Source organism: Carettochelys insculpta, chromosome 20 (assembly GCF_033958435.1).
Source record: "Carettochelys insculpta isolate YL-2023 chromosome 20, ASM3395843v1, whole genome shotgun sequence".
Lineage (NCBI taxonomy): Eukaryota > Metazoa > Chordata > Testudines > Carettochelyidae > Carettochelys > Carettochelys insculpta.
Window position 1 is genome coordinate 26,663,973 of NC_134156.1, and position 21,188 is coordinate 26,685,160.

Sequence of the window (21,188 nt, forward strand, 5' to 3'; positions counted from 1 at the left end):
GCCTGGTGCCGAGCCAGTTAGCGGCCTGGCGGGCGCACCCTTCTGGGGCGGTGCCGCTCGACACACGGGCCGTTGGGTGGGGTGGACGCAGGACGTGTCGTGGTCAGACCACAGCTCACGCCACCGATGCCGGCCTAGCACTGTTGCCATGGCATCTGGCAGTCAGGTGTGGGTGCTAGGTCACTGGAGGGGCTTGAAGCGAGAGTCGCCGCTGCACCGACATTGATAGCTCATCTTCCAATCCAGGCGTCTCGGGATCTTGGCAGAGCAGGGGCATCGCGTCCTAGGCGCCTAATGGTATCTAACATGGTGCCCTTTTGGGAAAATGGGGTGTTATGCAGGCTTACCATAGTGTTGCTTGCTTGTTGACCAAAGCAGTCCCGTAGCACGTTAAAGACTAGCAAAATAATTTATTAGGTGATGAGCTAATCACCTTATAAATTATTTTGTTAGTCTTTAAAGTGCTACAGGACTGCTTTTTTGTTTTGATAATATATAGACTAGCACGGCTTTCTCTCAGTTTCGTTTTGCTGTGTGTTGGTTTTGTTTGTGCTCACCAGTGCTTTGATGAGTGATGTGTTTGTAGCCTTTGTTGAGACAGCATGGGAAGCAGGATTTTTTGTTGTTGTTGTTGATTAGAAGCAGTGTTCCCTCTCATTTTTGCCATCCCTGAGTGGAATTTTGTAATGTGCACTACTATGAAAGTGATGTGTTGCGCACAACAAAATTAATTTGGCAGGGTGGAACTAAGGGGTTCTAAGTGTCGGGGGGGCTCAGGCTTGAGGCAGAGGGTTGGGGTGTAGGAGTTTGAGGACTGTCTGAAGATGAGGGGTTCAGGGCTGGAACAGAAGGTTGGGAGTGTCAGGCTGGCAGTTCAGGCTCTGAGGTGGGGCTAGGGCAAAGGGTGGAGTGTAAGGGTGCAGCCCAGGGCCATTTGAATGATGATAGAGGTGGGAGGGCCAGGCTGATCCAGCCACAGCAGATGTGGGTCCAGGCTGATGGAGTCACCCAAGCTACTCCAACCACAGTGGTGAGAAGGGTGTGGGCGAAGAACACCTTGCCTGGGCTGCAGTAGGAAAGCCCAGCCATTGGACTACTCCAGCCACAACAGGGGGGATGGGGATGCTAACCCAATATGGCTCACAGTGTGATTTTTTTCCCCCCACTTGTTGAATGTGCTGAACTTGTCCCAACAAGGGGGCCAGCTATTTCTGAATAGCTTATTTCAAAATAACGCTGCTACACAAACCATGCATTTTGAAATAGCACTTAGCGATTTTGAAATACAGCACCTACACACAACAGAGCCTGTTTAAAAAATCGAGCCATTGGACGCTGTATGGTTTATTTTGAAATAGGCTCTATTCCCTATCTAAACAGCCCGTTTCAAAATAGCTATTTTGAAATAGGCACTATTCCTTGTGCAGTGAGGTTTACCTATTTTGAAATAAGCTATTTCAAAATAGAAGTTGCAGTGTGTAGATGCTAGGAAAGTTATTTCAAAGTAACACCCATAATTTCAAAATAACTTTAGACCTACCCTCTTTTTCTCTCTGTGGTTCCTGTTCACTCCATGTTACAATGTGACCAGTTTTCACAGCAACTAATTTTTGCTGTAATATGTTCTCACTGACTTATCTTTCAGACCCTTTTGTCCTCCCACATGACTTTGGTTCATAGTTGAAATTTTCATTGGGTAAGAATTGTGGATGGCTGTTTTCGGCATTTATTATTTGAAATAATGATGTTTTTCCTCTGTCGTCTTCAGATACACAGTTCCACAGACTATGGCATTTTGTGCTAGTGTCTAGGTATCTCAGCTCTGAACCACCTTCTCTTTATGTTCTAGAGAAAATGAGGACGTTTATAGCTGGTAGCAATAGCACATTTTTCTAGCTGCACTGACCTCACTTAATGCACCATTCTCTAGGTAGTCCAGATAACCAGCCTACAATGCTCAGTCACCAACCTAGCACAGTAGACAGTTACAGATTAATAATGAGTAAGCGCAATGCAAGGGTATCTGTGGCAATAGCTCACTGAGGACCCTCAGGCAATAGGAGCTCTATGATGTTATTTTTGGCAGATGTAGCAGCCAGTAAGATTGTAGGATCACAGAACAGAAGTTTAGGTTGGAAAGAAACTTCAGGAGGTCATCTAATACTGCTCAAAGCAGGATCAACCACAACTAACTCATTCCAGTCAGGGCTTTGTGAAGCCTGACCCTAACCAGCCTCTAAGGATGGAGATTTACCCCCACCTCCGTAGGCAACCCATTCCAGTGCTAGAACACCCTCTTAGTGAAATAGTTTTTCCTAACATCCAACCTAAACCTCCCCCATGCAACCTGAGACCATTAGTTCTTGTGCTGTAATCTGCTACCACTGAGAATAGCCTGGCTTCATCCTCTTTGGAAGCACCCTTTAAGTAGGTGATGGTTGCTATCAAATCTCCCTTCATTCTTCTCTTTTGCATATTAAGTATGCCCACTTCCCTCAACCTCTCCTCATAAGTCATGTGCCCCAGACCACTAATAATTTTTGTCATCATCTCCTGAACACTCTCCAGTTTGTCCACAACCTTTCTACAGAGGGGGGCCCGAAACTGGATGCACTACTCCAGATGTGACCTTACCAGTGTCAAATAGATAATAGTTTATGTAGTAGCAGATGAGGGTTAGCCCATGTGAAAAAACAACAAACTTGTTTTGGGATAACAAATGCAAAACCTTTTCCATTTCGCTCCTTCAAGCTTGCATGTGCCATTGTTTGATAGGTCATTCTTAATAAACTTAATACAAAATCAGTATCTGCAAACAATCTGTGCTCCTGCTTTAACTGTTGGAATTGAATTAGTTCTAGCCTCATCCACTCATTCAGAATTATGCATTTAAATTGCCAGTGTACAACAGCAGCACATTTCTTCAAAGGTGACTCTGGCTCAGCCTCCTGTAAAACACAGTCCTAGCACTGAATTATTTACCTAGTTCAAATGTTGTCACTTGCTTTTTCTTCCAGATGTTCAATATAGGCCATACCATTGGGACCTCCCTCCTTCCCTGGATCACTGCAACTGCTAGTAATTTTGAAACATTTACTATTGAAAATTTCTCTTTCATTCTGTAAATAAGAAGCAGTCCTGAGGAATCTTAGAGACTAACAAATATTTTGCCTCATGAACTTCATGGGTGAAACTCATCCCATCTGATGAAGTGGGTTTTACCCAGGAAAGCTCATGGCCTAATAAAATTGTTAATTGCTAAGTTGCCACAGGACTGATACACCTATCTCATGTAACTGGAAGGGACCTTGAGAGGTCATTGACTCCAGCTCCCTTCCCTCATAGCAGGGCTGATCACCACCCCCTGACAGATTATCTTTTTAATGTGTTGGCCCCAGACTCCTAAATGGCTCCTCAAGGATTGAACTCACAACTCTGAGGGTTTAGCAGGCTAACCCTCAAACCACCAAGCCCTCCCTCCTCTCTCTGTGTGATGTTACAGACTAACATGGCTACACTTCTGAGACTTTCTTTCATTTTGTGTTTTACTTCTTGCCTACTGCCTGGATTTGTAGGAATGATGATTAGAAATGCTCTGGTCAGCAGTGCCAATAGGCACCGTGGGCCACAGGGCAAGATTAGGAGAGGTACTTGGCTCTGCTCCCAAACGAGGCAAGGCCCACAGGAGAAGGGGCAAGGCCAAGGGCAGTCAGCCTGCCTTGCAGCCAGTACTGTAGCACAGCTCCCCTAGCCCATGACAGCTGAGGGCAGCCAGAGCAGTGCTGCTGCAGCACTTCAAAGGGGTCTGGAGCTCAGGGCACCTTTGAAACACCAGGCCTAGGGGCAATTGCACCCTTTGCCCTTGCTGGCCCTGACCATGGTTTTCTAATCACACACACATAACCATGTGACAAGTCCACTCTCCTTTTCAGTGAAGGATCAGGACTTCAGCCACTCCCCCGCCCTCTGTAACACACCCCACCTAATGAGGAAGCTGACTGTAAGTCTTAACCGCATTTGGCATGGATTTATACACACTAGCTAATTAATCCTCACAACAGGTTCATGGGATATGTGCTATGAGCCCCATTTTACAGATGGGAAAACTGAGGCAGACAGTTTAATAATCTACCCTTCACTAAGACTCAGAGCTAAGATTAGGACTTTATGTCCAATGCTCACTCTTTTAGCTTGGTTATACTGGTCTGAGGCATTGAGCTCATGGATACAGGATTTGATGCTTGAAAATACCCTGCATTTTCTTCACAGACGTCCAACACAATTTTGCCTGAAGCAGCTTTGGAGGGATTTTTATACCAAGAAATGGAAGACTTAGAATGAGTGACAAACAAGGGGAGGGAGGAAGGGAGGGAGGGAGAGGAGAGAGAAAGAAAAACCAGCCAGCCAGAGATCAATTCTCATTTAATTATAGGAGAGCCAATGAGGAAAGAACACACTCCAGAGCAGCATTTTTACCAAAGATATGTAAAAAATGAAAAAAATAGAACTGGTCTGACTTGGAAATGTTTTAAGTCAACAACTGTGTCTGCATTTCAGATTTCCAAACCAATATTTTATTAAATTAAAACCAATTTATTCAGCTGCCATCCACAGAGGGAGGGTTAACCAACCATGCACCCACCTCAGAACCTGTGCAGTCAGGGACACTCCTGTCATTGGACTGTACCAATAATGACAGGATAATCTAGTGGGAGAGCTGGTTTATAATGCAGTTCTGAGAGGCACAGTGGCTTCAACCTGGTTGATTGTGTTTGCTTCCTAAGGTTTCCTCTGTATCATAGGTGCAGCATGGATTCACTTGTTCTCTTAAAGACAGATCCAGCATAGCAAAAGCAAGCAAAAAAGGCTTATTGGAGTCTAAAAGTGTCAATGTCTTTTAAAAAGGTATCAAATCTTTTAAAATAATTTGCCACTGAACTAATTACTTGGCTAATACGTAGGATTTCCAGTCTCAATGAAGAGAGGATGTTTGCACACGGGGATGGTTCTAGGCTTAGCTAGACATGGTGCTAAAAAGATACGCAGCAGTGGTAGGCAGACAGCTGTAACCACTGCAGAGCTTTGGTTCTGGGAAAGCAAGGGGTCAAGAGGATTAGATCCTAGTGTTTGTCAATGAGGACGTAGGGAGGGTGAAAGTCCCAGAGCTAATTTTCTCAAAGCGTGTATGGTTGAATGGAGATGCTAATAGTAGGGATGTTAAATCCCATTTAATTGATTAACTGGTTAAATGCTAGGTTAATCTGGGTAATCAATTAAACAGGTGTGGGGCGGGGTGCGGCTGGAAAGGCAGAGGGGCTGCTCCAGGCAGGTTGGAGCACCCCTGCTTACAGCGCACTGGGTACCAAGGCTACCCTGGCCCAGCTGGAGCATCCTTGCCTGTGGCAGTGCTATGGATAAGAGGTGCTCTAGCGTGGCCAGAGCAGCCCTTGTCCATGGTGGTCCCAGGTGCACTGTGGGGTGATGGCACTCCAGCTGGGCTGGAGAAATCCCCATCTGTGGTGGCCATGGACAAAGATGCTTCAGTCAGGCCAGAGCACTCCCAGTTTGCAGTGGGGGGATGCTACAGCTACCTCTTCCCCTTTTCCAGTCTCCCCCCCGGGGTGGAGGGAGCACCATAGAGGGGGCTGCTCTGACCCATACTGGTTAACCAGTTACATTTTAACATCCCTAGCCAACAGTGGGTCAGAAACAAGGTAAAGTGGAAGATGTATGCTCAGAATGGGCTCTGGAGATACAGGAACTGTAGAAGTTTAGGGCCTTTTGAAACCCACACTTGATATGTGCCTATAGCCAGCCTTATGAATATATCAACCCACGTTACTTTACATGCCTATCACAGCAGCATTCTGAGACCCTCCCACCCTTCCCTCTGTGAAGCAAGGAGGGGACAGACTGCTGTAAAGATGCATTTTGGTTTAACAAAAGTGGCAACTTCACCTTGTAGAAGCAATACAAATTTCCAAGGTATGTTGTGTTTTCCTTAAATTAATGATAAATTAAGACTGGGAAACTGACGCAATAAATATGTAAAATATTTAAGGAAAAAAACAGTTAAAAGAGCCTCAGTTGAATCCTATGCAACTTAACTGCAGACTGATTCTTCACAGATCAATATATGTCTCCAAAATCAGCTGCAGCTTCCCTCCTTGCTCACTGGGTTTGATTAACAAGTGCTAACACTTACCCTTTGGAATACTGTTAAGACAACAAAACAATACATATCACAAGAAAAGAAGTCTACTTCTAAGTTTGTTTTTCATGCTGCCAAAAGGTATAGGAAGTAGCCATGGATGTGGGTCCATATAGCAGTGTAGATTGAGAGTACCACAACACTGGAGAAAGACATCCATCAGCAGGGCTTCCCAGACCTGACTGCAGAGCAGATGGGATGTTGGATTACAAGAAGAGTTCCTTGGGGTCTGTCATGTCAAAGGATATATTGCTGGAATTCTTTTGGCCAGTGATAGGTGAGCAGAAAGGGGCTAGCCCTCTCGGACGCTGACACGGGGTTCTGCTAACGAACTGTGGATTATACCAATGATTGACTCAACACCATCTCCCTCCAAAAAGGTACGGTGATCACCTTCAATGATGTGGACAGATACTTTCCCCTCACAGACCTATAAGTGGTTTAAAAAAAAGAGAGAGAGAGAGACAAAAATATATCCGGAATTCTAAAGCATTTTAATTCCACCTTCTAGCTGCTTCAGCTGCAAGACATGAAAGTCTGAGACAGAAGACTGAGGTTGAAGGTCTCTTGCTTCTGATGCTATCCCCTCTTCCTTCCAGTGCTTCAATATATGCACTGTTGAAGGCAGGACCCCTACTTTGGGCTTCAATAAAAGTGGATCCATTTCCCCCATCACAGCAAGAAAAAGGCTGGGTAGTTAGCTGTTGAAGGAATGGAAACACTTTCAGAAAGATAGCTATATAAATGATACTCTCTTGGAGGCAGGAGCACACCCAACAAACTTACCTTAAGTGCATCATAAAAATTCTATCACACAGGCTACGTCTACACTAGCCCCAAACTTCGAAATGGCCACACAAATGGCCATTTCAAAGTTTACTAATGAAGCGCTGAAATGCATATTCAGCACTTCATTAGCATGTGGGCAGCCGCAGCACTTCAAAATTGATGCGCCTCGCGGCTCGTCCCGACGGGGCTCCTTTTCGGAAGGACCCCGCCTACTTTGAAGTCCCCTTATTCCCATCAGCGCATGGTTACTCACAGAATCACAGGCACTTTCTCATGCTCCTCTACTAACATCGTATGTGCCATCATGTGCCAAAAATGCCCAGATGCTTTGTATATTGGACAGACTTCTAACTCCCTTAGACAAAGGGTCAATGGGCACAAAACAGACATCAAAACACTCCAGATCTACAAACCAGTTAGTCAACATTTTAATGGAATGGGGCATTCTGTCAATGACCTAAAGGTATGTGTGTTACTGAAGAAGAATTATTGCACTGTTCTGGAAAGGGAAGCAGCTGACATGGCTTTTATATTCAAATTTGGCACATTAACACATGGTTTAAATTGTGATGGGAACTTTCTGAGTCACTATAGGGGCTCGTCTGCATACTCGGCTCAATCTAATTCTTGACCTTCCCCCCCCACCCCTCCACTCTCTGATTTGCTCACCTTGATTATCTTTTTCTGATTTGTCCTCCTTGCTTACTGTTTTTGGTTCTCTGTGCCTTAAATATTGAGTCTGTTCTGGTCTGGCTATGGTCTGAAGAAGTGGGTCTGTCCCATGAAAGCTCACCTCATAAACTATTTTGCTAGTCTTTAAAGCGCTACTTGACTGCTTGTTGTTTTCACTCAAAGAAGAATATGACTTTTTGCCACTCTCCTTCCCTCCCCACCGAACAGGAAAGTGCAGCTCCGTAAGTCGGATCTGTTCCTTCAACTAACCTCTGACAGCTTGTAATCTCCACCCAGGCTTTCTTCATACTCATTGTGGGTCTTTGCTCTCAGCAGTGTCACATTCCCATGATACTTGGATGCCGGCACATACTTGTCAGCAGCCTTCAGTTTGTAGTAAAAGGAAGCAGCTGCAAAAGTGAGAGCTTCACGGTTGATGTTTTTGTGGCACTGTGTTATCATATCCACAGCAGCATCGACACGAGCTTCCAGATTTTGCAGAGGCAGAAAAATCTCCAACAACTGTAGATGGTAAAGAACAAATTACTGGTAGGAGAAGTGCAGCTAGCAGCTTCTTCTTGTAGTTATAATCATAGAATTCTAGGGGTGGAAGGGACCTCAGGAGGTCATTTAGTCCAGCCCGTTACCTAAAACAGGATCAACCTCAACTAAATCATCCCAGCCAAGATTTATGTAAAATCGGAACTTAAAAACCTTTAGGGATTGAGATTCCACCACCTCTTTCAGTAACACATTCCAATGCTTCAACACCCTCCTGGTGAAATAGTTTTTCCTAATATCCAATCTACACCTCCCCCCTGTAACTTCAGACAATTGCTCCTTGTTCTGCTATCTATAACCACTGAGAACAGCCTCTCTCCATCCCCTTTAGAGTCTCCTTTCAAGAAGTTGCAGACTGCTATCAAATAGCCCCTCAGTCTTCTCTTCTGCAAACTAAATAAGCTGCAATCTTTCAGCCGCTCCTTGTAGGTCATGTGCTCCAGCCCCTCAATCATTTTTGTTGCCCTCTGATGAACTCTCTCCAATGTGTCCACATCCTTTCTATACTGGGGGGCCCAGAACTGGACACAATACTCCGGATGTGGCCTCATCAGAACCGAGTAAAGCGGAATAACAACTTCTCTAGATCTGCTGGAAATGCTTCTCCTAATGCACCCCAAAATGCTATTAGCCTTCTTGGCTACAAAGGCACACTGTTGACTTGTATCCAATCTCTCATCCTTCATAATCCCCAGGTCCTTCTCTGCTTCACTGCTACTTAGCCAGTCGGTTCCCAGCCTGTAACAGTGCTTGGGATTCTTCCATCCCAAGTGCAGAACTCTGCACTTCTCCTTGTTGAACCTCATCAAATTTCTTTTGGCCCAGTCCTCCAATTTGTCTAGGTCACTCTGGACTCTATCCCTACCCTCCAATGTGTCCACCTGACCCCTAGCTTAGTGTCATCTGCAAATCTGCTGAGGGTGTAATCCATCCCCTCATCCAGGTCATTAATAAAGATGTTGAACAATACTGGCCCTAGAACCAATCCTTGGGACACTTCACTTGAAACTGACCATCAACCAGACATTAAGCCACTGATCACTACCCACTGGGCCCATCCATTAAGCCAGCTTTCTATCCATTTTACAGTCCATGTATCCAATCCATACTTTCTTAAGTTATGGGCAAGAATGTTGTGGGAGACTGTATCAAAAGCTTTGCTGAAGTCAAGGTATATAACATCCATTGACTTCCCCATGTCCATAGAGCCAGTTACCGCATCATAGAAGCTAATCAGATTGGTCAGGCACAACTTGCCCTTGGTGAATCCATGCTGACTACTCTTGATCACCTTCCCCTCTTCCAAGTGCTCCAAAATAGAGTCCTTGAGGATTCCCTCCATGATTTTTCTGGGGACCAAGATAAGGCTGACTGGTCTATAGTTCGCTGGATTGTCCTTTCCTTTTTTAAACATGGGCCTTACATTTGCCTTTTTCCAGTCATCCAGGACCTCTCCTGAGCTACACAAATTTTCAGAAGATAATAGCCAAAGGGTCTGCAATGATATCTGCCAATTCCCTCAGTACCATTGGATGCATTAAATCCAGACCCATGGATTTGTGTGTGTCTAGCTTTTCTAAATAGCTCTTAACGCATTCTTTCCCCAGCAAGGGATGCCAACCTCCTTCTCATACTGCATTGCCTACTGCCATAGTCGGGGAGCTGACCTTGTCCGTTAAGGCTGAAGCAAAAAAAAAAAAACACTGAGTAGTTCAGCCTTTCGCACATTATGTGTCACCAGGTTACATCCCTCATTCGGTAATGGACCCACACCCTCCCTGACAACCCTCTTATTTATAACATGCCTGTAGAAACCCTTCTTGTTGCCCTTTATGTTCCTTGCTAGCTGCAATTCCAATTGTGCTTTTGCTTTCCTAATTACCCTGCGGCATTCCCCAGCCATATACTTATACTCCTTCTTAGTATCTGTCCAAGTTTCCACTTCTTATATGCATCCCTTTGAGTTTAAGCTCACCAAGGATTTTCCTTGTAAGCCAAGCTGGTTGCCTACCATATTTGCTTTCCTTACTGCACATAGGGATGGTTTGCTCCTGTGCCTTCAATAAGATCTCTTTAAAATACTCCCAGTTCGCCTGACCTCCTTTCCCCTTCATATTAGCTTCCCAGGAGATCCTGCGCATCAGTTCTCTCAGGGAGTCAAAGTCTGCACATCTGAAATCAAGGGTCTGTATTTTACTGCTCACCTTTCTTCCTTTTGTCAGAATCCTGAAATCTACCATCTCATGATCACTGCAGTCCAGGTTGCCACCCATTTCTATTTCTCCTACTATTGCTTCCCTGTTTGTGATCAGCAGGTCAAGCTGTGGACAGGCCCTGGTCACTTCCTTCAGCACTTGTACCAGGAAATTATCTCCAATATTCTCCAAAAACTTCCTGGATTGTCTGTGTGCTGCTGTATTGGTCTCTCAACTACGGTCTGGATGGTTAAAATCTCCCATGAGAACCAGGGTCTGTGATTGGGAAGCTTCTCTTAGGTGTCTGAAGAAATCCTTGCCTACCTCATCCACCTGATCTGGTGGCCTACAGGTGGAGGAACATTACCTTGTTGTATTCAGTGCCTGTGAACTGCTGAACAAAGGCACACAATGCTTCAGTCTCTGCCTCAGCCTCATTTCCTGGGGTCAGCTTGGCTTTGTAGCTCTGGAAGAGAGAAATTGTCTCTAACACAAAAAGAGAAACCCTTTTGCTTAAATAAGAAACCATAGTATGGTGCTCTGGTCAGGGGGTCCTTGTTGTAAGTTTCTTCACTATAAGTCATTTCGCATATATGTTGTTAATTAATTCAGGAAAGCAGATGCATTATAAGTCACACTGATCTGCATTTATGTTTAGGGGCTGAGGGACCAAGAGCCAACACAGTGGAGGTTTGTGGTGGCCAGGCACCATGTGCTGTCATGCAGGGGCCCTGGTAGTAAGCCCTGAAGTCATGGGGGACTGGCAGAGAGCTGTGGGGAGCTAGCGGGGACAGTCGGGAAGATGTGGGGACAGGAGAGCTGGCAGGGAAAGGTGGAGAGCCACAGGGAGCCAGTGGAGAGCCACAGAGAGCTGTGAGGACAGGCTGGGACCCAGCAGAGACAGGCGGTGAGCTACAGGGACAGGCAGGGAGCCAGCAGGGAGCAGCGGGGAGCTGTGGAGACAAGCAGGGAGCTCGCAGGGAACTGCAGGGAGGTGCAAGAAGCTTTTGGGGAACTGAGGGGAGCTGGCTTATCTTTATCTTATTATTTATGTATCTATTCTATTTATTTATTTGTATTCTATTTCTATTTATTGTTTTTTGTCGGTTATAGGTATATTATATGTACCACATGTATGTCAACTGCATGTGTTGGGAATGTATCTCAACCTAATTACATTATTCCTCGTGGATATTAATTCCTCTTTATATGTCAGTCATTTTAGTATAAGTTGCATTATTTAGGAACGTAACCTGGACTTATAACAAGAAACCCCTGTACTTGATAGGAAGTGACTGGAAATCTTGAGAAAATCCACTCGGGTCTTCAAACCTAGAAGCCACAAAAGAGAATACAGGTGACCTCCAGATGAACTTCACTGGGGAACCAGCCAATTGCCAATATTTGGGGGAACTTTAGAAAGCTTTAGGGAGAAGGGAGGATACGGTCATGCTGGGAGGCCTGGCCAGGTTAGGATTCTTGTGTACAGCACAAGAAGATACTGGAGGCTTCAGCACCTTGAAACACACTGACTAATTTCACCATTCATTATAGGGTATTGGAATCTGCACTTGCATTCCAGCCCCAGTCAGTTCATGGAGCAGAGCTGCTGTTTTCCAGTCACCTATGTGCCAGCTATTTTCTTCCTGGAAGATGGGTCTGTCCATTTTTCAAAATGGCTCAAGTCACATGAAAGGCTCACAAATCATGAACATTGGTGAGAGACAGAATAGTTTCTTGAGGAAAGATTCCCCCAAAATCTCTTACCTGAGTGTATGCTGCCACATAGGAGTGGGACCCATCAAACAGGAAGAGGCTGTTGACTGAATGGGAGGGGTTCTGCTGAGCTTGCAGCTGGGAGCACATTTCAAAGGCTACACAGGCTCCAAACGAGTATCCTCCAATGCGATAGGGTCCCTCAGGCTGCACCTGCTTTATACAGTCAATATAATATGCTGCCAGGCTCTGTATACTGTCCAGGGGAGCAGCTAGAAAGAGAAAGCAAATCTGGGAGTTAGGAAGAGGCTGAAATCAAACAGCGAGAGATGAAGCTGCAATGGCTCCATTAGAAACACTGAGCCTCTTTTAAAAGTGTATTTCTATATCGATTAGGGCAGGGGTTAAACCAACATTTCTGACCAAACAAATAATTAACTGAGAGGTAGCCATGTTAGTCTGTATTCTGTCAAAACAAAACAGCAGTCATGTAGCACTTTAAAGACTAACAAAATAATTTGCAGTATCAGTGATGAGCAAAATCCTGTCCATCACTCTGGCATATGGGCCTCCCTATTTGAGCACACACTTCCACACTCAAATGTCTTCTATTTACACTGATATTTCTATTTCACATTTAACTAGGGATGTCTGTGCCTTTTCCTAGTGGACTCAGTTATGGGTCATTAAAGCTTGGAGCTCTATGCAGAAGTCAGAGACCAACCCTTTTACGTGATGGTGAAAGCTACCAAGTGAGGTTTAGAAAGTCAAGATGAACAAGGATGCAGATACCTTTGGTGCACTGGAGTCCATAGCTAGGCATACTGAGTCTGGAGGCAAGTGTGTGGAAAACTGTGATGGATCCTTCGATGGGGTGAATGAGGAAAAGAGGTCGTTCTGTGCTCTGTACCTCATTGAGCCGGGTGACTGTTGGCCCGTCTGGGTTCACTAGCAGATTGCTCAAATCCAATGCAGGGTGCTCAGCCTGGCCAACTTTCATCGGAAGGGATGGCTTTAGTTCTTTAGAGGAAAGTACACCAGGAGAAGCTAGTTACAGTCAGGGTCAGATTAGCAGGGCAGGTAGCACAGCCCTCAGGGAAATGGAAGCTCATCTGTGCTAGCCCTCTTGCTCACTAGAGCATTAAATGGCAATGAGAAATCCATGCAGAAATTCAGGCTTAGTGCATTAAAGAGGATGTTGTGTAAATACCTTGAAAAAGGGGGACACGGAAGGGATACTACCTCCTCCCCCACAAGCCTGGCTTTGGATTTAGCTCTTTCTTCTGCATTTCTGTCTGTCATTTCCCTGGCCACAATGATACTGCTTCTAATGACTAGTTCCTGTTTCAGGCTGTTTCACACTAGCTCTCTGTACTTGCATTGCTGATGCTATTTAGGGAGCAAAGGATTGCTGTTTAAGCTGTGCTAGTGATCAGGTAGTAGAGAAATGTTGATAGAAGACAAAATAGGCTTTTCCCTCCCCTCCCACAAATGTATAGACTAATCCACTGAGGCAGCACAACTTTAAGTGGCAGGGCTAAGCCCACTTATGACTTTCAGTACTATCAGTTCACACCAGGCTCCAATTCCATTGCCTGTCACTAAAAGGCTTTCACCATTACCTACTGAAAGAGACAGCTTGGAAGCCTGTTCGTTATTTTAAATGTATATGGCCCCCAAAGGCTAGTCTAGTGACCCCAGTTTACTTCACAATGAAATTCAGATGACATACCCTCTGCTGTTCCAGAGTTGGAGGAAAGTGCTCGCAGTTTGTTAATTGTAAGCGATCGAATCTCTCTCATAGTCATGACAATATCGTAGTCCCTCTCCAGCGTCTGACGCACTTCCACTCCCATCAGGGAATCCAAGCCTAGGTCTGCCAGAGAGCAATCAGCATTCAGACTGCTCACATCACGGACACCTGATGAAAAGAAGCAGATATGTGAAAAACAAATTGATACCTACTACCTTTTGGACTGTTCCTGCAATTATTACTTAAAGTGTTAAGTATGGTACGGCATGGCCTAACAGCCACGCAAAAATAGGATTCTGTTGTGCTAGGTACTTTACAAAAAGAGAGCAGCAATTGATCTCGTCTCTGCAGAACTTACACTCTAAATAGATAAGATAGGCACAGAATAAGAGAAGGGGTGTAACACACCAGCAGGTGGATCATGTGATGGCAGCAAATTACATGTTGATCCCATTATATTTAATTCTTATTAATTTGTAGGTTCTCTTAAGATGAACCAGCTAAGTGGGAGAAAAAGGGAGAAGATGAGGGGCAGGTGTGGAATGAAGCTGAGATGAAGAGATGGGGGAAAGGCAGGTGGGACATGGAGGGAGAAGGATGAAATAAACAGCCAACCAGCACAAGATAGCTGAAGTCCCATCAAAACTGTAAAAAGTTCTAGCAATGTCCAAATGGCCTAAGGACCCCGCTCCCACCGCGTCGCTATCTTGGAGTCATTTCTTTACTCCTCTTCTCCTCTATGGTGCTTGCCAGGGCTCCATCCTCTGCACAGTGAGCTGTTCTCTCACTACCTCTGGGCAAACTCTTCTTAAATGTATGTCACCTATTTTGTTTAAGTTCTTATGTCCTCCTGGATACTTCACTAAATACTAATGCTATGTCTACACTACATGATAAAGTTGAATTTAAGGCAGTTAGACTGGTTTTATAAAATCACTGTCTTCACTGTAAATATCATTAGATTGATTTTAGGGAGCACTAAAGTTGATATTATAACATCATCAAAAGTGACCTGGTATAGCATCAAGTTCAAATTTAAAAGTCCCAATTAAGGCTGGTGTGGAAAGGCCACCTCTTTAAATTGGCTTTATTAGCCTCCAGAGATATCCTGTGTGTATTCCACAATGCCCCAGAGTTGTCTGCTCTAGCTGCTTAAATCTCTGGTGCTTTCCAGGTGTGCAGGAATTAGATAACTGGAAGCCCGCAAATTTGAATTAGACACCAGGAAGGCCACGGCAACTAGCCTATGGGATCATGCTTGTGTGAGAGGCTGAGAAACGTACTTTGCTATTATCCACTAGGAAAAGGCACAGACATCCCTAGTTAAATGTGAAACAGAAATATCAGTGTAAACAGAGGACGTCTGAATGTGGAAGTGTGCTCAAATAGGGAGGCCCATATGCCAGAGTGATGGACAGGATTTTGCTCATCACTGATACTGCAAATTATTTTGTTAGTCTTTAAAGTGCTACATGACTGCTGTTTTGTTTTGACAGAATACAGACCTCTCAGTTAATTATTTGTTTGGTCAGAAATATTGGTTCTACCCCTGCCCTAATCCATACAGAAATACACTTTTAAAAGAGGCTCAGTGTTTCTAATGGAGCCATTGCACCTTCATCTCTCGCTGTTTGATTTCAGCCTTTCTAACTCCCAGATTTGCTTTCTCTTTCTAGCTGCTCCCCTGGACAGTATACAGAGCCTGGCAGCATATTATATTGACTGTATAAAGCAGGTGCAGCCTGAGGGACCCTATCACATTGGAGGATACTCGTTTGGAGCCTGTGTAGCCTTTGAAATGTGCTCCCAGCTGCAAGCTCAGCAGAACCCCTCCCGTTCACTCAACAGCCTCTTCCTGTACACTCAGGTCAGAGATTTTGGGGGAATCTTCCCTCAAGAGACAATTCTGTCTCTCACCAATGTTCATGATTTGTGAGCCTTTCATGTGACTTGAGCCCTTTTAAAAAATAGACAGGCCCATGTTCAGGAAAAAAATAGCTGGCACGTAGGTGACTGGAAAACAGCAGCTCTGCTCCATGAGCTGACTGGGGCTGGAATGCAAGTGCAGATTCCAATATCTTATAATGACCATGCTGCCATACATTACCGTGTCCTGGCTTGTGCAGGATGAGGGTTCCAAAGGCAGCAAAGATTTTTGGGGGAAGTCTTTCCCCCCCACAGCAAAGATCTTTAGGGGCTTGCTGTTGCTGGGGGGAAGGAACCGTTTCAACTGACCCCTCAACCAAAAACACCCCTTATCTCATGACACCCCCTAATGGGATGGGGGGGCTGGCCCCCACATGGTCAATTAGGGCTGTCCCCCCTGCCTGAGCAACATACTGAAGGGACTGTATCAACTGGCCCTTCAACCAAAAACCCCCTCACCCAATGCCCGCCCAATGGGATGTGGGGGAGCTGGCCCCCACATGGTCAGTCAGGGCTGGCCCCGCTGCCTGAGCAACACACTGAAGGGACTGTTTCAACTGGCCCTTCAACAGACAACCTCACATTCCACAACACCCCTAACGGAATGTGAAGGGGCAGGATACAGAGCGCTAGCTGGTTTATCGGGTAGAAGCCATACCATTCTACCCAGTTAGCGGTGATTTCAAGTGGGGGGCGTGCACTGGGAGCAGGGCTTCAGCCTGTGGGGATGGGCACACCGGGGATCAGAGCTTCAGCCCTCAGTTCCAGTCCTCAGCCCTACGGGGTCACCATCTTGGGCATTCAGCTCTGCAGCTCCCAGCTTCAATGGAGGGCTGAGGGGTGCCAGGGATCGGGCCTTCAGCCCTACAGTCTGAAAGGGCTGGCAGACCCCACCCCCACCCCTCTCCCTGTGGAGAAATGCTGCTGTAGGTTGCACAGGGGAGAGGTGACAAACACACCCCACACTCCCAACCCTCTGTCACACACAGGCTGCCTCTCCTCTACTGGTTTCCTGTGTCTGCCTCTGATCCCAGCCTGACAGGACCCCCTGCTGGCCACTGCCTGCCTGGCACTGACTGCGCTGCCCAGCCAGGGGAGTGCTGGAGCTGAAAATACAGGACAATTGGCTTTAAAAAACTCTCGGGATTGTCCCAGCCAAAACGGGCCAGACGGTCACCCTACGGATAGGGATTGGGGTTTGGAGATGAATGGGATGACATAACCGGTGCATACAGTCTCTAAGACCCACTTGTCAGTAGTGATGGCTCGCCATGCCTGGTAGAATGCTGCTAGCTTTGAGCCAAAGGTGGTGTATGGCTCAGCCGGACACCTGCCTGCTATGGGGGCTGTCCAACTCTCAACCAAACCTTCAAAACAACTCACAGGCCAGAGCCTGCTGGGTCAGAGACTGCTCTGTGGTTTGTCTCCTCCTCGCTTGCTTCTGACATCATCTATTATAGTGTCTGTTGCTGAAGGAAGATGGTTTGTAATTATAAGTAAATTGTTTTGTTTACATTTTGTAGCAACTGTGATTCATGAATCTTTGAAAGAGAGAGAAACATCTCATTAGCACTTTAAGCAAAAAGTTGAGACATTTCAAAAGGGAAGATCCTCAACTTTGGTTTGGAAATCCCTAGGAAAACTGGACATGTGTAGCCAGGACAATTGCCGCATGACCACTGCTGATGCTAGGGACCTGGTGGCAGCATCTTGTGCATCCAGCACTGATTGTAAAGCTCTTCTTGAAATGAGCAAGCCCTCTCCCATGAGGGCTTTGTATGACCTCTTTTGTTATCTAGAATTGTTTAAAAAAAATGTGTGAAGTTGATCAAAGACACCGTGTATATATCTTGCAAGTAGTGTCATGTAAATAGCAATAAAAAACTATAGGCAGACTGATGAGTACACCTTTTTCCACATCACATCCAGTTTCGTCCACCCTCTGTCTCCTGGGTTGGATCTGGTATTCTGTTGTCTACCACTCTGATTCATGACTTCTGCTATCAATGAATTACGGGGTAGTAACAGAGAGAAAGCCGTGCTACTCTTTATACTACGAAAACAAAAAAGCAGTCCAGTAGCACTTTAAAGACTAACAAAATAATTTATTAGGTGATGAGCTTTTGTGGGACAGACCCACTTCTTCAGATCATAGCTGAGTTAGAGGGTTCGCAGGAGAAGAGGAACTCAGCCTCTTTTGAGGCCATATAGTACTTTCAGTCCAGCCTCTTTGATGTGAGTGGAATGGAGGCTGAAGTGGTCCAGAGAAGCTTGGCTGGATCTAGAAGGGATTCTTTAATTTGTATTGCAACTCTGTTCTGGGTGGATGAATGTAAAATATTAGGTAGCTTGTAATGTGTATATTTCGGGGCCAAGAAGGATACCTAGAGCCTGTCTGAAACCCTCCTGTTGTGGTCTTGAAAGGTCCTAGAGTCATCACCCAAGAGAGTGGTGGATGGCTGCATTGTCGAGATTGTGGAGGATAATGAGGGAGAAAACTGTGATGGAAGCAGGGAATTGGATTGGTCATCTCCCATAGTGTAAGCCCCATAGTCCTCGGCTTCTGAAAACTTCAACCTGTCCAGTGACTGAATACTCCCGAGCTGGGGTCGGGTTATAGGCAGAGGTTGAGGTAATGTTTAAATGCCAACCAGGGATCCCAGTAAGGCCAGCTAAATGGCATGGGTGGAGGCACTCACTGCTGTTGCCACTGTTATAATTGTACTGGCTTGGATGAAGATTTCCCCACGGTTTTTTGAGGAGAAATTTCATTGTTTGAGTCAGAGGACCATGAATCCGAACCCTGAGTGAGCAAACATGAAAGTCGGAGCCATGTAAGGAGCCTTCAGTAAGCAGGGGGTGCCCTGCACTGAGGTGACAAGAGGTATACGCTGAAGTGGTATACTTTGGCATAAATGGCAGAGGGGACATCGATACTGGGACACCCCGTGCCACTGGTACTGAGAGGCCAGAAGCAGCTGTAGCCATGCAAAGTGCTTTTGCATGCTTTGCTAGTGCTAGTTTATCAGGTGTTAGCAGTTGCCTGCACTGGTGTATTGGTCACAGAAGCTGGCTTTTTCTTTTTCTTTTCTGGCTTGCTATGTGTTGCTGGGGACAGTGGCCGCATCAAAGAGCTGCATCAAAGACACCATCTTGTGTCACCTTTTTGGTGAAGCACTTGAGGCTGCCACCTTAACCCGAGGGAGGGCAGCAGCACAGTGCTTGAAGCCGGTCAATTTCACCGCTGAGGCGAGAGACCCAAAGAGGTGTGAGACCTCTTCTTAGCTTTAGAGGATTTACCCTTAACTCTAGGGCTTTTCGCCATCAAAGCCCTGTGAGAGATCTCAGCCCCCATGGGCTATGCCTGACAGGGGCAGTTGTTGTGGTTCCTTGGTGTGAGATCCTGCTTTATCTGCCAGATCCAGGGCTGTTGTTGCTTTGTTCTCCTGGACTGTTTAGTCAGTTTTCTACAGTGTGGGCAGCGCTCTCTGTTGTAGTGTTTGCCCAGACACCATATGCAGAGAGAGTAGCCGTAAGATATTGAAATGGAAAGGCCACAAACGGAGCACATTTTAAAACCCAGCAAGCTAGACATGAGTGCAACTGACTAGACTGGTTGCATTATGGAGTGGAGCTACTGAACATGGCCGGAGCGGCTTGGGAAAAATGCCTCCGTGGCTTTCTCTCGTTGTCTGCTTGTTCCTTGTTAAAAATAGTTGTTTTACCTTTGGTTTCTTTTCTCTTATCTATTTTTTTTTCAGGTGACTAAAGGAGAGACAGTAGATTATGACCGAAGCTGGCAGCTATCAGAGAAGACATCTTGTGCCTGTGCCCTTTGTGCGTGGGCAGCTGGGGGAGTGGAGAGGAAGGAAGACAGATGGATGAACACACATTGCTACACACAAGTCTTCGGGTACTGACGCACCTAAAGGTGGAGCACCCACCAAGACCCTCAAAGAACAAAATTTATTCTGCCCCCTGGGAACATGCCCTTATGAGAAGCTTTTGTTGATTCAATTGTTATGTGTAGTGCTGATTGCAGCAGAAGTACTTGTTCTCTCTGGGTGCTGGAAGCTAAAAGGGCATAAACTGTGCCATCAGTGTGGGTCCCCTACCACACCCTGGTGTAGTTGGCAGGTCCCACGGAGGTGTAGGGGGTTGTATTTCCCAGGGCAGAGCACCTAGTCAGGGCAGGTGGCTCAAGCAGGGTCCTTTGTCTAATGCCCCTTTATCAGGCTTGCTCAGTGCCGTCTTCATAATATTCTTCTTGGGCATCGGCAAGGGGGACCAGTTCTGGGAGGAGCCTGCTGGCAAGAATGCCCTACACATCGAAACCAAAGTGCTAGGTGCCACATCTGGCTGTGCTGGCTTGGAGGGTGGGTGAAGGGCAACCTCCATTAGGATGTCCCTCAAGTAAATGTTGCATTTCTTTTGTGTCTTGGAATGAAACTTCTAACAGATGCAATACTTCTCTTTCATGTGAGATTTCCCTAGGCATGTCAAATAGCTACCAGACATGTCACTAAGGCTACGTCTACATGGCAGAGCTATTTTGGGATTCCTCGGTATCCCGAAATAGCTGCTCCATGTCTTTGAAATGTGCCTGTTATTTTAAAATATTTTTAAAAATAACAGGCATTCTATTTTGGCATCCCTGTACTCATCACCGAAGGAGGAGTAAGGGATGCTTTCAAATTATGCATTATTTCGACATTTCATGCTGTTTAGACAGTTCCAAATACTGAAATAGCCTATTTTGAAATACACAAATAAGATCTTATTTCAAGTTTAGGGTGCCATGTGGATGTAGCCTAACATGGCTGTTGGAGTCAGGACAGGGCTTAAAATTTGGAAACCCAGGCATGCCCTCTCCAGGGCAAAGTTCTGACTGAGACCATAACAGACTAATTATAGTACTTAAGAGCTTCTTACTAATGAATTTATCTACAAACAGAACAATGTTCAGCTGGAACACAAGGTTCATTCACTCCTAAACCAGCCTTCTTCCACAACAACTCCTGCACTGTCTAGTACAGATTTCCAGATACTTGTCAAACGTACCACACCTAAAAAAAGAAGTATCTGTTCCCTGCTCTGAGTGCTGCCTGTATATTGATATTGTAAAGGCTTGGGATCAGAGGTCTAGCCTTCAATCTGTGTGTGTTTTTCCTACTGTGAAAGTTCTGTGTACATTCATAATATCATAAAAATAGTGATACAAGCCGCATTCCCACACCTCTATAGGTAGAAGATGCTTCTGGAGAGCCAACAGAAGCTCTTAGAGCAGAGCAGGCTGCACTCCTGCACTCATTCCCTTCCAACAGTGGTACCAATTCTTTCTAAAACAGATTCTAAAGTGAAATGT

General features: G+C 45.6%; 1 protein-coding gene and 1 long non-coding RNA gene across 3 annotated transcripts in view; one reads left to right on the forward strand and one right to left on the reverse strand.

The window, feature by feature from the left end:
- The first annotated feature begins 104 nt into the window (after nt 1–104).
- LOC142023390 (uncharacterized) overlaps nt 105–21,188 on the forward strand; it is a 33,327-nt gene continuing 12,243 nt past the window's right edge. The window contains exons 1-2 of the long non-coding RNA XR_012648224.1: nt 105–297; nt 19,585–19,736. This is a non-coding gene — a long non-coding RNA (uncharacterized LOC142023390). The remainder of the gene's footprint in view (nt 298–19,584; nt 19,737–21,188) is intronic.
- FASN (fatty acid synthase) overlaps nt 4,406–21,188 on the reverse strand; it is a 112,740-nt gene continuing 95,957 nt past the window's right edge. Inside the window, exons 38-43 of one of the 2 annotated variants that reach the window (XM_075014225.1) lie at nt 13,877–14,065; nt 12,937–13,164; nt 12,196–12,416; nt 10,796–10,894; nt 7,943–8,194; nt 4,406–6,641 (exon numbers count right to left, since the gene is read on the reverse strand). In XM_075014225.1, the coding sequence (XP_074870326.1) occupies nt 6,504–6,641; nt 7,943–8,194; nt 10,796–10,894; nt 12,196–12,416; nt 12,937–13,164; nt 13,877–14,065 (1,127 nt within the window). In that variant the 3' untranslated portion in view covers nt 4,406–6,503. Of the gene's footprint in view, nt 6,642–7,942; nt 8,195–10,795; nt 10,895–10,953; nt 11,761–12,195; nt 12,417–12,936; nt 13,165–13,876; nt 14,066–21,188 lie in introns of those variants that run through there. The other variant, XM_075014226.1, reaches the window with a different exon arrangement.